Genomic DNA, 14,853 nt, shown 5'->3' on the forward strand with positions numbered 1-14,853 from the left:
AAACCTTTGTATGTGCACCACTAGTGTTTTATTCTCACCGTGATGTTTTCTTTTTTAATATATTTTATTGATTATGCCATTACAGTTGTCCCATTTCCCCCTTCATTCTTCTCTACCCTGCACACCCCTCCCCCTATTCCCTGCCTTTAGTTCAAGTTCATGTGTCATAAGTTCTTACATTGTCTATTTACCATAGTATTCTTACCCTCCTCTTGTCTATTTTCTACCATCTATGCTGCTTATTCTCTGTACCTTCTCCCCCCTTCTCCTCCTCCCACTCCCTGTTGCTAACCCTCCATGTAATCTCCATTTCTATGGTTCTGTTCCTGATCTAGCTGTCCTCTTAGTTTTCTTTTGTTTTAGGTATGATTGTTAGTAACTGTGAGTTTGCTTTTCTTTCACTTTTAATATTTTTCATCTTCTCTTTCTTAGATAAGTTTGTTTAATATTTCATTTAATAAGAGCTTGGTGGTGATGAATTCTGTGAACTTAACCTTATCTGTGAACCAATTTATCTGCCCTTCCATTCTAAATGAAAGTTTTGCTGGATAGAGCAATCTGGATGTAGGTCTTGGGATTTCATGACTTGGAATACTTGTTTTCAGTCCCTTCTTGCCTGTAAGGTCTCTTTTGAGAAATTAGCTGACAGTCTGATAGGAACTTCTTTGTAGGTTACTGTCCCCTTATCTCTTGCTGCTTTTAGGATACTCTACTTCATTTTAGTCTTGGCTAATATACTTATGATGTGCCTTGGTGTGTTCCTTCTTGGGTCCAACTTCTTTGGGACTGTCTGAGCTTCCTGGACTCTCTGGAAGTCTATTTCCTTTGCCAGATTGGGTAAGTTCTCCTTTATTATTTGTCCAAATAAGTTTTCCACTTGTTGCTCTTTCTCTTCCCCTTCTGGTACCCCTATAATTCGGATGTTGAAATGTTTAAATATGTCCTGGAGTTTCCTAAGCATCTCCTCATTTTTTTGAATTCCTGTTTCTTCATATTTTTCTGTTTGGTCACTTTTTTCTTCCTTCTGGTCCACTCAATTGATTTTAGTCCTGGTTCCTTTCCCATCACTATTGGTTCCCTGTTCATTTTGCTTTATTTCACTTAGTGTAGCCTTCATTTTTTTAAAATCTAATTTGTGACTAAAATCAACCAGTTATGTGAGCACCCTGGTCACGAGTGCTTTGAATGTGCATCCGGTAAGTTGGCTATCTCTTGGTCACTTAAAAGTGTTGGCCCTGGGGCTTTGAGCTGTTCTCCTTGAGCCATATGTTGTGGTTTGGTCATGCCTGTTATGTGTGAGGTGAGGAACCTTAGGTGTTCACCAGGGTGGGGCAACTTCCTCGCTGGGTTGTGATGCTGTATGTGGGTCAATCTCAGAGAGGGGCAATGGCGTTTTTCTGCTCTCTCTTGTATTTTGGTCCCGTCTGCCACTTCCCACAAGAAAATTGGGCCCTTCCGGTGCTGGTTTCCAGATGTGTGGGCTTGTGCACTCTCCAGGACCCCGTGGGTCTCTCCAGTGTACTCTCTGTGAGCCTGGGAGCCTCTCCTGGCACCTCGACCCCCGAAAGTTTTTCCAATTGGTGCTTTTAGATTTTAATTCTCATCCCTATGGTCCTGGGCTGTGTGGTCTGTCTACTGTTCACTCCTTTGCCTGGTTAATCTGCATGTGAAAGTGTGACCACAGTCAGCCAGCCGCCTTGCCCCTTCACTGTGTCTGCCCGTCCCAGTCCCCCTCCTCCCACCGGCACCTGGGATCTTCCAACTGTCGCCTGCACGCCTGGGTCCCTCTGGCCACTTTTTCCTGCTACAACCCCTCACCGCCAGCTGCCACATCTGCCTGTCTTACCAGTCTAGATAAATGGTTTGTTGTTGTCGGACTTCAGTACAGTTAAATTTTCTCTCTATTTTGGTTGTGTTCTGGTTTCTAAATCTTTATTGTTCATAAACTTGGTCGTAGGAGAAGTTACAATATTTCCACCTACGCCTCCACCTTGGCTGGAAGCCCTCACCATATTTTCTTTTCTGTTCCACTGTGTGTCTGCTTCAAGATTGAATCTGTCTTCTATTTTATCTTCCTGTTGGTTATTTTTAATAGCAAAATGATAACTGTAGTAATGAAAATAAAAATAAAATGATCACTATATCTAAATTAAAATAATCCATTTATTAAGACACAAAACTAAAAAGTTAGTAAACAAATGTTCCTACTGATTAAAAATACATTGAGTTACATTCAACAAAGTCATTATTCTTCATGTTCAGGGATGAAATATGTTTCCAACATTACTTACTGTGAACAACTGTGTTTGAATAGAATTTGGCAATACTGATGTGGCTTCTCTCATTTTCCATAACACAGATGGAGTAAGTTACCACGTTTTGCAATAATCATTACTAGTAATTGCATCAGGCAGGATAATCAGCTGGCAGTGAAATTAGTGGCTGAGAAGCTCTATGAGGAACAGAATATTATATAGTAACTTTAATGGCTGCTCCAGAAATTGCATTAGAGAAAAAGATAAAGATTTTACAATGCAGTTACTCGGGAGGCACCATGTTCTCCAGGTGATCCCCGTGAGCCTCACCAGTGATGGAACAGTGAACCTCATGCACCTGCCCATGAAGCACAATGGAAGATACTTAATTTCCCTGCAGAAAGTGAATCTGAATAAAACAGTGAGAAACTGCATGCAGTACCATCTGGAGAATATTGTAGTGAGAAAATTCTCTATGATCTACCAAATAAAGTGGTCATGAAGGGCAGACAGGGTAGCTATTTCAGATGAAGGAAACTGAAGATGAATGACATTAAAATCTCACATGTCATTTTGAATTTGCTCCAGTGTGAGGGAAGTAGAGAGAGATATTGTACATTAATAAATTATGTCAATATCAAATTGCCCCATTTTGATAACTGTGGTAGATTACTGAATGTCTTCATTCTTGGTAGAAGAAAAAAGAGGAATTTAATGGTAAATGGGTATGATGTCTATTCATACTTTAATCTCAAGTGCTCTAGAATAAAGCAATACTCATATATAACAATATAGAGAAAAAGAATAAAATAAATATTAAAATTAGTTAGATCTGAACATATTGTTATATTAGAGTTCTTTTAATAATTCTTGACTGTTTTCTATAAGTTTAAATTTATTTTATAGGAAAGTTAAAAACAGGTAACCAGTTTGGGGGAGAAGGGGAAGCTTCCAAGGAGTGACAAGGATACAACCTTTCTCTCAGCTCATGTTGAGATTAACTCCACTTTGTATTGATTCTCCAGCCCTGACCTTTATCACACTGCAATTCCTGACCATGTATCTGTAAGGAATGAAGGGGAACTGGTCATGGGCCACAGAGTTCGTGCTGCTGGGATTCCAGCTCAGCGCAGAGACAGAAGTTCTCCTCTTCTGGGTCTTCTCCCTGATCTACACCTTCAGTCTGTTGGCAAATGGCATGATCTTTGTGCTCATCTGTCTGGACCAGAGATTACACACCCCCATGTACTTCTTCCTCTCCCACCTGGCCATCATTGACATCTCCTATGCTTCCAACAATGTCCCCCAGATGCTGGCAAACTTAGTGACCCATAATAGAGCCATCTCCTTTGTCCCATGCATCATGCAGACATTTCTGTATCTAGCATTTGCTCACATAGAGTGTCTGATATTGGTGGCAATGTCCTATGATCGGTATGTGGCCATCTGCCACCCCCTTCAGTACACTGTCATCATGAGCTGGACTGTATGCATAGTCCTGGCCACCACATCCTGGTCATGTGGATTTGTCCTGTCTCTGATACATGTGCTTCTCCTTCTAAGGCTGCCATTCTGCAGGTCTCGGGACGTAAATCATCTCTTCTGTGAGCTCTTGTCTGTCCTTAAGCTGGCCTGTGGTGACACCTGGCTCAACAAAATGATAATCTTTGCTGACTGTGTCTTGGTTTTGGTTGGGCCTCTCTGCCTGGTGCTGGTCTCCTACACCCACATCCTCTGGGCCATCCTGAAGATCCAGTCTGGGGAGGGCCGCAGGAAGGCCTTCTCCACCTGCTCCTCCCACCTCTGTGTGGTCGGGCTCTTCTTTGGCATAGCCATGGTGGTTTATATGGTCCCTGACTCTAGTCAACGAGAGGAGAAGGAGAAACTTCTGTCCCTGTTTCATAGTCTCTTTAACCCCATGCTGAACCCCCTCATCTACAGCCTGAAGAATGCTCAGGTGAAGGACGCCTTGTGTAGGGTGCTGCAGGTGAGGTCCAGGTGAAGGGAAAACTCAGACGGTTCTCCCAAGTAGAAGTTTCATATACAAATAGGAATTGTTCAGCTTCTAGCTCTGAAAATAGGATAAAGTACCAGAGAAGAACACAGCTGTTGAAGTTGAAATGGGACAACTAAATTATTAGAATTTTTAGTCTTTTTTTTTTTTAAGTGATTCTCATTTTCAAGCCACGAATATTGCACGGAGAAGAAATTAAATGTGAGAAAATTGTATTTCTGGCTCATGTACTTAGATATTTGACTTCTTATCAGCTTGTGGTAGTTGGAAACAGCACAGTAAAAGTAATGCCCTATGAGATTCTACCCCTACCTTCAAACAAAAAGGGAAAAAATAGGTGCCAATATTTATGGTTTGCCCAGCACGCACCTGGCTTTTCGTATCCTCAGGAGCCATTTTTCGTGTTTCCCAATGTGTTTCTTATTGTTGTGGAAATGTGGAGTTAGAGCACAGGTGGACATGTTCCCAAAACTTGATTAACTGCTCAGTTTTCCCAAGTTCAGGTCATGATCCCAGAAATTCTGGAGTCACACAGTAAGGAATGATAGATGTAAGCTGCATGCTTTATTGATGTGAGATTTCCAAATTAACATTTTGACTCCATTACATTGAGTATGAGAGTACAGCAGAGTACAAATATATATGACAGTGTTAGGTAGCAGATCCTCTCCCAGTCCCAGAAGAGGCATGAAGCTTTGAGGGAAGCCACCTTGGAGAGGGTCCTTTCCTCCCCTCCCAGGAAGGGCTTGGACCCTGAATCTCTCCACTTGAGGGTAGAGATTAGAGGGTACCTCCAATGTTTTGTGCCCTGGAAAACCCTCCCTCGGCCAGGTTCTAATAAACCGTATGGGGACACCTTGACCATACTTTGGGGTTCCCAGGCCACCTCCTGCAGCCTCCATAACCAACTGTCTACAACACATCAACACCTTGAGTTGTCACTTGGACTCTGATGGGTTTATCTGGGGACTTTCATGCCACCTCTGCTGCAACTCATGGACCCAAATAACAGAGGGAAGAAGCCTAAATATCGAGGTTAATCCCAGGAGCTTACTCATTGTCACACTGATCCTGCTTCCTCTTGGGTTCACGTGGACCAGGTTTGGGGACCAGGGCAGTGCTGGGAAGCACAAAACCCAAACAGCACAGAGTATTTGGGTTCTGTAATGACTGACATCATCTCAGAGCAGTGCTCTGTGGCTTTGTGTCCTGTGGGGGCAAGAGCAGAAGCAGGAGAATAGAGTTTCTGTCTCCTTCCTGGTGGCAGGGGGCAGACACTGCATGTCATAGCCCACCCTCCAGTGAGACCCCAGGGCTGCCAACTGGGTCGAGCCCATTAAAGACTAAACGTTTTCTGCCAATTCTGCCCTATTTTCAGTCAAGCAGTAAGAAGAGGGTCTGCAGCTTCCACTTCTAGGAGCTCCCAGAAGGCAGGACCTTGGCTGACCTTCAGGTGCTTTTTCTTGTGGGGTTGTTGGGTCCAAATGCAGGTGCTAAGTAGGTTGCCTTGTCTTATTTTACCTCCTTGGTGTAGAAGCCTTTGTCACTGTTTACAACCTTGGGGGCAAACTACTGAGCCAGTAGCTAACAAACGGTAGAACTGGGCATTGGTTTCAGAGAAACAATTTGGGCTGTGTATGGTCCCCAGGAAATTTTGAGTGTTGACCTGTGAATGATGTAGATGCACAGACTGTTTACATGTTCTCCAGTGCCTTTCACTAGCAAATTCACCCTGGTTAGTCCAGGTCTGTGTCATTTTCCTCATGAGACTATTTATTCTGACACAGGACATTTTACCAGAGGCTGTAGGTGACTAGTAGAGTGTGGCTGGCTCTTTTTCCTTGTTGGCAAATTGACTTTTACTTATTCCTTCTACTTGTCAAACACAATGGTCAGGGATGCGTCCCACACACCTAGGTGGCCTCTGAGTGTTTAACATAAACTACTTTTAATCCACTTTAACGTGAGGGTGGCCACTCGCTTCCAGAGTCTTTCTGTATCTCACACTGAGAGTGAACAGACATGATGAGAATAATAAGTGTGTGCCCTTCACTTTTTGCCCACTGAAATTATCTTTAAATTGAAAGTTTTAAAGTCATATTTAACAAAATGATAAAGTGATCAATTATTCCATTTTCACTCAGTGAGCTATTTATACAGTCATTAAAATGGAGACTGTATAAATTTTACAGATATAGAGGAAAGAGTTACTATAAGATTTAAAGGGAAAATGTGAACCAATAATTGCAGGTTTTCTGTAACTGCAATTATGGTACATATATGCAGTAAATAGCAAAATTTACAACATACAATAATGTAGTTTTGGGACTTCTGCCAATGGAGGCATAGGTGGAAACGCCGTGCTTCCTCACACAACCAAGTTTAGAGACAACTTAATAATAGCAACAGAAAACACTGCCAGAACACAGAAAATTGAACTTTTCGGAAGTTTGATAACAACAAATTCTTCAGCCTGACTGGTAAAAGGGGTGAAACCAGCAGCTGGCAGAGCAGGGTAGCACAGGAAAACTCGGTCAGACGGACTCAGGATTGCGGAATCCAGGCACAGGGTTGGACCTGGTGGGCAACTCAGCAAGCAATCTCTGGGAAACAGCGAGGAATCAGGGCTGTGGGTTGACTGTGGTCGTGCATTCGTGCATTCATGTGTGGATAGACAAGCAAGGGAGTGGGCGATTGGACGAGAGCCAGCAGCCCCAGCAGCAAGCAGCAGGGGAGGGTGCCGCCATTTCCCCGCTCTAACTCCGCCCCCACGTACAGCGTCATAATCCAGCGACCTGGGAGTTTAAGGCTCCGCTACTCATACTTAATGAGCACAAACAGACCAAAAATGGCTCTAGAAGATCTCAAAGCCTCACAGCCTATACATCTAAGCAATGAAGAAATAGCAAAACTCTCAGATGCACAGTTCAAAACACTGGTTATCAGGATCCTTACAGAACTGGTTGATTTTAGTCACAAATTAGAGAAACATATGGAAGTTAAACTAATTGAAATGAATGGTAATACAAAGGAAACCAATAGTATTGGAAAGAAAATTGGGACTCAAATCAAGGGAATGGACCAGAAGGAAGAAAAAAATGATCAAACGGAAAAGAATGAAGAAATAAGAATTCAGAAAAATGAGGAGAAGCTTAGGAACCTCCAGGACATCTTTAAACATTCCAACATCCGAATTATAGGGGTACCAGAAGGGGGAAAGGCACAGCCACCAGTGGAAAGCTTATTTGAACAAATAACAAAGGAGAATTTCCCCAATCTGGCAAAGGAAATAGACTTCCAGGAAATCCAGGAAGCTCAGAGAGTCCCAAAGAAGTTGGACCCAAGAAGGAACACACCAAGGCACATCCTCATTACATTAGCCAAGATTAAAATGAAGGAGAGAATCCTAGAAGCAGCAAGAGCTAAGGGGACAGTCACCTACAAAGGAGTTCCCATCAGACTGTCAGCTGATTTCTCAAAAGAGACCTTACAGGTAAGAAGGGGCTGGAAAGAGGTATTCCAAGTCATGAAAACCAAAGACCTACAACCAAGATTGCTCTACCCAGCAAAGTTTTCATTTAGAATGGAAGGACAGATAAAGTGCTTCTCAGATAAGATCAAATTCAAGGAGTTCATCATCACCAAGCCCTTATTATATGAAATGTTAAAGGGACTTACCTAAGAAAAAGAAGATAAAAAAGATGAACAGTGAAAGGACAGCAAACTCACAGTTAGTAACAACCACACCTAAAACAAAAGCAAACTAAGAGGACAGCTAGATCAGGAGCAGAACCATAGAATTGAAGATCTCATGGAGGGTTAGCAATAGGGGAGTGGGAGGAGGAGAAGGGGGGAGAAGGTACAGAAAATAAGTAGTATAGACAGTAGATAGAAAATAGGGGGGAGGGTAAGAATAGTAGGGGAAATACAGAATCTAAAGAATTTGAGACACGTGTTCATGAACTAAAGGGGGAAATGGGGAGGGGTATGCAGGGTGGAGGGGAATGGAGGGGGGTAATAGAGCAAATGTAATGGCATAATCAATAAAAAAGTTTAAAAAAATGGTGGTTCATGTTTTAGGAAGGTTTGGAGATGTCAGATCACTATGTTTACACCTAAAATAATCCAACCAGTACTAGTTTGTACACCAACTATGCTGAAATATACGTGAAAATAAAAACATAGAAGTAAATTCACGTGTTTATGTTTGTAAGATGTAAGAAAACTCTCATATTTCATCTCTGTCTTAATTTTAAATACTGTAGCATAAAAGATCATTTTGAAAAGCCACCCAACTCTTGTTGGGCTCCTGTGGGCAGCAGAGCTCACTGAATATGAAGATCAGATGGGCTCTTATGAGAACAGCTACCGTATTTCTCCATCCCTCACCCAGTGCTGTGCACTACACATCGATAGCATTCAACACACAACGTCTCATCCAGCCATCCTAACCAGTCCAGGAAGAATGTCCCATCATCAGTTTGTTGGATGAGTGCATGTACCAGTGAGTAGCCAATGTCCAACTTTTGCTGAGTCACTGTCACTGCCAAGCCCTCTTACCCTCAGGTCGTCCACAGTTAGCGAGCACCACACCTTCTCCTCTGGGTCTGTGCTGTCAGTGTGGTGTAGACTGGACCTCAGAGGGAAGGCCTGTGGCTCACAGTGCTGCCTGTGAGTAGCTAACACATTTGTTTCAAGGTAAGGATTCAGCAAACATATTTGCGCATCACAACTAAACCTCACCTTTTCATTAGTGTTTTTTAAGTAATTCTTGTGTCTGTCCCAACTTAATGAGCTCTCAGTATAAGTGATGTGGAGGTTGTTTTTTTTTTTGATAAACTTGAGAGCCCTGCATCTGGTATCCAGCTGAAAACTTTTCTTAACCAAACTGGGACATTTGGACTGATGATTTTTCTTTTTTAATCCTCACCCAAGGACATGCTTATCATTTTTTTAAGAGAGGGGGATGGGAGGGAGAGAGGCAGAGAAACATAAATGTGAGAAACATCCATTGCTTGCCTCCTGTGTGTTTGCCAACTGGGAACAAACCCACAACCCAGGTCTGTATAGGCCCTGACCAGGAAGAAAACGCCCAAACTTTCCATTTATAGGCTGACACTCCAACCTACTGAGCCACACCAGCCAGGGCAGATTACTTCTTTTAGTGGCTTCCAGTTCCTTGTGTTGTGTAGGTAGGGAGCTGTAAAGCAGACTGGGAGCCTGGAGCGGGGAAAAGGACCTTGTTCCTTCCTGTCTGCCCACTGCTCTTGTCAGCCTTGCCCAACAGCTCTTGGCAGTGGCAGTGAAGGCCCCCTGCCCAGCCTTAGTTACTGAGCTTCCCAGAGCCAGGCTCATCATTCCATGCTGGGGCCCCAGTGCCACTGGGGCACCCCATCTCCTCATAGGGTCAAGTCTGAATCCGGACTCCACTGACCTAGATTCTAATAACCCAGCCTCTGCTCTATGTCCTTGAACCCTAGAGAGCGCAGCTTTATGTAGTTCTACTTGTTTATCCCAAAGCTCTGTGTTTACTCTTGTATTTCTCCAGTATCTTTGTAACCCTTCTGTTGTATGGAAGTCTGTCTACTGTTGTACAACACCAGCACTATTTCTGCTCCCTGTTGGATTCCCATCTGATTCAAAGAGAGAAAATACAAAGGACACATGTTGTGGTCAGGTGTGACATAAAACTCGGCCAAGACTACAGGTTGGAAAAAACCTATGGGCCCCCGCTGCCCTAGGTGTACCACCTACTATATTTGGAGGGTTAGTTGGTGGGGAAATTGAGTTCTTGAGACAAAGTGAATGCAAGGTGTGGTCATTGTAATGTGTGAAGGAGTCCCAGAAATCATTCTAGAGCTTCAAAATGTATGAACATGCACCCCACAGTCAGTGAAGGAACCATCGTAGCCAGTGTCTTGTTACAGGTGTCCCTGTGGAGAACACCAGAGATTAGTCCCTTGAGAGCCCCCTTTCCTCTGGAAGGGAGTTAATGGCAGTGTCCCTGGTGGGTCTTTATCCCTCCCTACACCAAACACTCAGAAGCATATTGAGAGATGGTAGAGTGGAGCAGAGAATAAATCATCTCTTCTTGTCAGGCACCTTTTCTCCTACGAGATGCTTATGAGATGCCCATTTCAACACTAAATCCGATGCTTTTCTCTTTCTTGCTGTGTTTTGGCTCAACCCCAGTCACATTCAGCTGGTCTTCTCAATTTTAGCTGTGAGTCTGTGGTAAGTTTCTTATGTTGTCCAGTCTTTGTTCACTATTCAAATTCAGACAGGCTGTGATGAAGAATCTCAGTGGAACAGGATTGTCATTGTCAGTGCCAGAGGCTGCTATCTGTAGACAAAGCTAATGGGACAATTTCAGACATCACCTCGTTTAGAGACACCTAAGGTTGATCATTTAGTGTAAAATTTCTTCTTTAAATGATAAGATACACTAGGTGTTTGAGAGATTTTCTTGAAAGTCTTTCCATTGTGCCATGAAATTAAATCATGTTTCCATGAAATAATGGACCAATTTAACCAGAAAAGGAGTTTGCGATGGAAGAGTGTCATGAAGGTTTTATTTTTCAAAGTGAAAAGCTACTTGGCGACTTATTTGAATATGAGAATTATCATCTTTTGAGTCCTGTTAAGAGACTTGTCACTCCAGGCACGTTCCATACAACAGCAGATATGAATTGTCTTGTATGTCTTCAGCCAAGACATATGGATGAACATTGAATATGTTTATTAAATATCTGTGGATTTTAGTGTTGTGTTTTAGTTACTTGCAGCAGCTAGGAGCTTGATGAGATGATACTCCCTGGTCCTTCTTTAGTTTATTGTGACCTTCATCATAAGATATTTTAGAATTAGCATAGCTATCTTCTTTCTCCCCAAATGTGGCAACAAAGCTGAAATGAAAATGGCTAACACTTTTCTGTACCTTTAGGACTAATGAATCCTATAGTTGGAAGAGACCTCAGCATTTTTCTTGCTCAACTTCTCCCATAACATGGGAATCTAAATCTCTGAGTTAAATCATTCACTGACATACAGCTCGGTCCTACTAAAACAGCCAGCTTTCTTCACGAAGGTGATTCCAACCGTTATGATGTTATTTCTTGGACTAAGACAAAATCATCCCCCAGTGTTTCTGTTGCGAATTCTGATTCTTCCTTTGAAGTAGGGTGAAACCTTCGCACTTTTGTTTATCAAACTTTACAAATGTTAACTTATAAGGAAATTTGAATGGAGAATTGGTATAGGACTGCATTTATGAGTTTGGTTTTTTTTTTTTTTTGCAATCCTTATTTTAGTGAAATTCAGATGGATGCTGGATAGAAGAAGGGTATGGAGTCAGACAGACAAGGAAACAGAAGCAGTGGTTTAATTGTCACAAGTCAAACCTCAAAATACCCACCCTGGGACAAAGTCTTTTCCTAAACATTGATAAACCACGGAAAGTAAAGATTCATGATGAATAATATTTTTCTGTTAGAGTTAAGCTGTAAAGTATGTTAAAGGTCCTAAGGATGTGAGTATATAGTTAGAGCTTTAGCTCTTGCCTTGGATATTGATCAGTAGTTTTAAATCCCAGACCATGACCCATCAAGAAACCATTCAAGCAGCATTTTAGTAGTGAAGGAGTAGAAAATAATACAGAAAGTAGCAACTAGTCTTCCACATAGTAAAGATTCAAATGCATGTGTGTGCATATGTGTGTATGTAACTATATACATAATATATACATTCTCCACATACAGGCATAGAATATAAATGTTCATTATAGGGTTAAGAATATAATAAGGATTATATTCACATAAGATGTGCCTATATGCACATGATATTCACATGATATACACATGTGCACTGAAGGATTCAAGTGCATGTATGTGTATATGTGTGCAAATATATACATAAAATATATCCACACATACAGGCATAGAGCATGAATATTCATATAGGGATAAGTGTTTGATGGGTAATATCTGATCATGAAATAGCATGATCAGAGTAGAATATCTGTGGGTACAAAAGTCAAAAGAGAAAGTTCTCTCAAATCCAGCTAAAGTGGTGGCAGTCTGCCTTCCATGCTCTCAACTTGATTCAAGATGATGCTTTCAGTAAAAATTACAAGGCTGACCAATAAGTCATCTAATGAAGGCACAAAAATGTGAGATCCCCTGATAGGATCTCCCACAGGCTCCTCATCCTCCTTCCCACCCTCGTGTGTGGGTGCAGATGCAGGCCCACAGCCCCATCCTGACGGTGTCCGTGTGTGCACTGGGGGTTGGAACTCCTGCCAGGCAGGCCCCCAAAGCAGTCCTGCTCACTGAGCAAAGTGTTCACCGATAGGGAGGCAGTAGGCATGTTAATGTGTTAGGAACTGTAGTGGAAGTTTGGAAATAAAGGTAAGATTCACTGAACAGTGTAATAAGACACGGGAATTTAATTTATCAGGGAGAAAAAATTACTTCTGTGTCATTTGCCATGCATAGATAGTACTTACTTAGTAACTGATGAACAGGACAGAAGTGTCACTGAAGATGTTTTCTGAGGGAAGAAACGATGATACACGCAGGTCTACCATGTTAAACATGTCCCTCAGGAACTCAGACATGCTGAGCTCTCTCCCTTCTTCCTTCCCAGGACAATGGGGGGCAACCAGACCTCTGTCACAGAGTTCCTCCTAGTGGGATTCCCACTCAGCCCAAGGATGCGGATACTCCTGTTTGGGGTCTTCTCTGTGTTCTATGCCTTCACCCTGCTGGGCAATGGGGTCATCCTGGGGCTCATCTCACTGGACTCCCGACTGCACACCCCCATGTACTTCTTCCTCTCCCACCTGGCCACTGTGGACATAGCCTATGCCTGCAACACGGTGCCCCAGATGCTGGTCAACCTCCTGAGCCCAACCCAGCCCATCTCCTTTGCTGGCTGCATGACCCAGACCTTTCTCTTCTTGACTTTTTCTCTCACTGAATGTTTTCTTCTGGTAGTGATGTCCTTCGACAGGTATGTGGCCATCTGCCTGCCCCTTCGGTATTCTACCATCATGAGCTGGAGAGTCTGCATCACCCTGGCACTGACTTCCTGGACTATAGGAGTCCTCCTGACCCTAGTAGACATGGTGTTACTGTTACTGTTGCCCTTCTGTGGTCCCCAGAAAGTGAATCACTTTTTCTGTGAAATTCTAGCTCTTCTCAAACTCGCCTGTGCAGATACACACCTTAACGAGGTTGTGATTATGGTTTCGGGTGTGTTGGTGCTGGTGGGACCAGTGTCCACAATTGTGGTCTCCTATGGTCACATTCTATGTGCCATCCTGAAGATCCAGTCAGCAGAGGGGCGCTGGAAAGCTTTCTCCACCTGCTCCTCCCATCTTTGTGTGGTGGGGCTCTTTTATGGCACAGCCATTATCATGTATGTTGGACCTCAACATGGGGACCCCCAGGAGCGGAATAAATACCTTCTCCTGTTTCACAGCCTTTTCAATCCCATGCTGAATCCCCTGATCTACAGTCTGAGGAACAGAGATGTCAACGCTGCTCTGAGAAGGAGGCTGAAAAGGACAGTCTTGTCATGAGAGCCTCACTGATAAAGAATAACTGAGTGCAATAGACCCAGTGTGTTACCTTACCCAATATGTGTACAGGAATGCAGAGACATGCTCTAGGCCTAGGGCATCCTTTGCATGTTCTTGAACTTCTCCTGTGAGTAGCTCCTGAGAAAGCCCATTTTAGTCGCTCTCTACAAGGATGCTGCACAAGGAAATGAGCCCCTCTTCCAGCTCTCTGCTTGGTGCATGCACTCGTAATATGGTCATGAAGGATATTCTGAATAAGATGAAATAAATTTATATATTCCATAATCAGGATTTATAGACAAAATTTTATTGAATAAACCAAGGTATTTGCAGAATATTTAAAATATAGGAATTGAGACTGATTACATAGTAGTTATTGAAATATTTTAAATTTGGCAATGGTTATCTTCAAGAATTGGTCTAAATTTAAAATATTTGGTTGTTTTCCTGCATATCTTTATGACAGTGATGTTTTGTGAGGCACCAAGAAATTAAATTACGAAAAGCATGAGCCAGGACTTCAAGGGAAAGAAGATTAAGGGTGTAACTCTGATGGAACTAACAACAAGGAGAGAACCCTGAAGGATGTCAGGCTGAAACACAGACACATTGGAACTTTCTCTGCCACTGTAGTATTTCTTGCCTTTGCAGTGTAGGTGGAGATCCGGGGTGGCAGAGAGGAGAGGAGGAAGGCAGAATGGATGTAGCTGAGAGTCCTTGGGAGAATGCCCATTTTCTCTCATTGGTTTGTTCACTTGTCTCCTATGGGAAATGACCAAAACTTAGAAGATTCTCACAAATAAGAGCAGACTGTGTAATTGCTGTGATGACTGTTAGATCAATGAGACAAGACTATAAATTATCAGTAATAATTTGCTCTTTCAAGGAAGAGATGTGAGGTGAGTTTAATAACCATGTAACACAAATCTCTAACACAATTATGAAATGGTAGAACACAGTTAAGAAGTAGTGGGAAAGGTTGCATTGAGACTTTTTCAAAACTT

The 14,853-nt window shown here is 42.6% G+C and overlaps 2 protein-coding genes across 2 annotated transcripts; both read left to right on the top strand.

Moving 5' to 3' along the window:
• Positions 1-3,327: 3,327 nt before the first annotated feature.
• LOC119038927 (olfactory receptor 2A2) lies at positions 3,328-4,257 on the top strand. Its single transcript, XM_037131498.2, has one exon. The coding sequence runs from the start codon at positions 3,328-3,330 to the stop codon at positions 4,255-4,257; it is 930 nt and encodes a 309-aa protein (XP_036987393.2).
• Positions 4,258-10,477: 6,220 nt separating this feature from the next.
• LOC119057853 (olfactory receptor 13) lies at positions 10,478-13,849 on the top strand. The gene is made up of 2 exons (XM_053663026.1): positions 10,478-10,503; positions 12,913-13,849. Exon 2 carries the CDS (start codon positions 12,917-12,919, stop codon positions 13,847-13,849), a length of 933 nt encoding a protein of 310 aa, XP_053519001.1. The 5' UTR covers positions 10,478-10,503; positions 12,913-12,916.
• Positions 13,850-14,853: the final 1,004 nt, after the last annotated feature.

The sequence above is a fragment of the Artibeus jamaicensis genome, unplaced genomic scaffold (genome assembly GCF_021234435.1).
Source record: "Artibeus jamaicensis isolate MK-2021 breed Jamaican fruit bat unplaced genomic scaffold, CSHL_Jam_final contig_1044, whole genome shotgun sequence".
Taxonomy (NCBI): Eukaryota; Metazoa; Chordata; class Mammalia; order Chiroptera; family Phyllostomidae; genus Artibeus; species Artibeus jamaicensis.

Bases quoted from the DNA above. Each gene is read 5' to 3' on its own strand.
- LOC119038927 (XM_037131498.2), top strand. From the start codon at position 3,328: ATGAAGGGGAACTGGTCATGGGCCACAGAGTTCGTGCTGCTGGGATTC.
- LOC119057853 (XM_053663026.1), top strand. From the start codon at position 12,917: ATGGGGGGCAACCAGACCTCTGTCACAGAGTTCCTCCTAGTGGGATTC.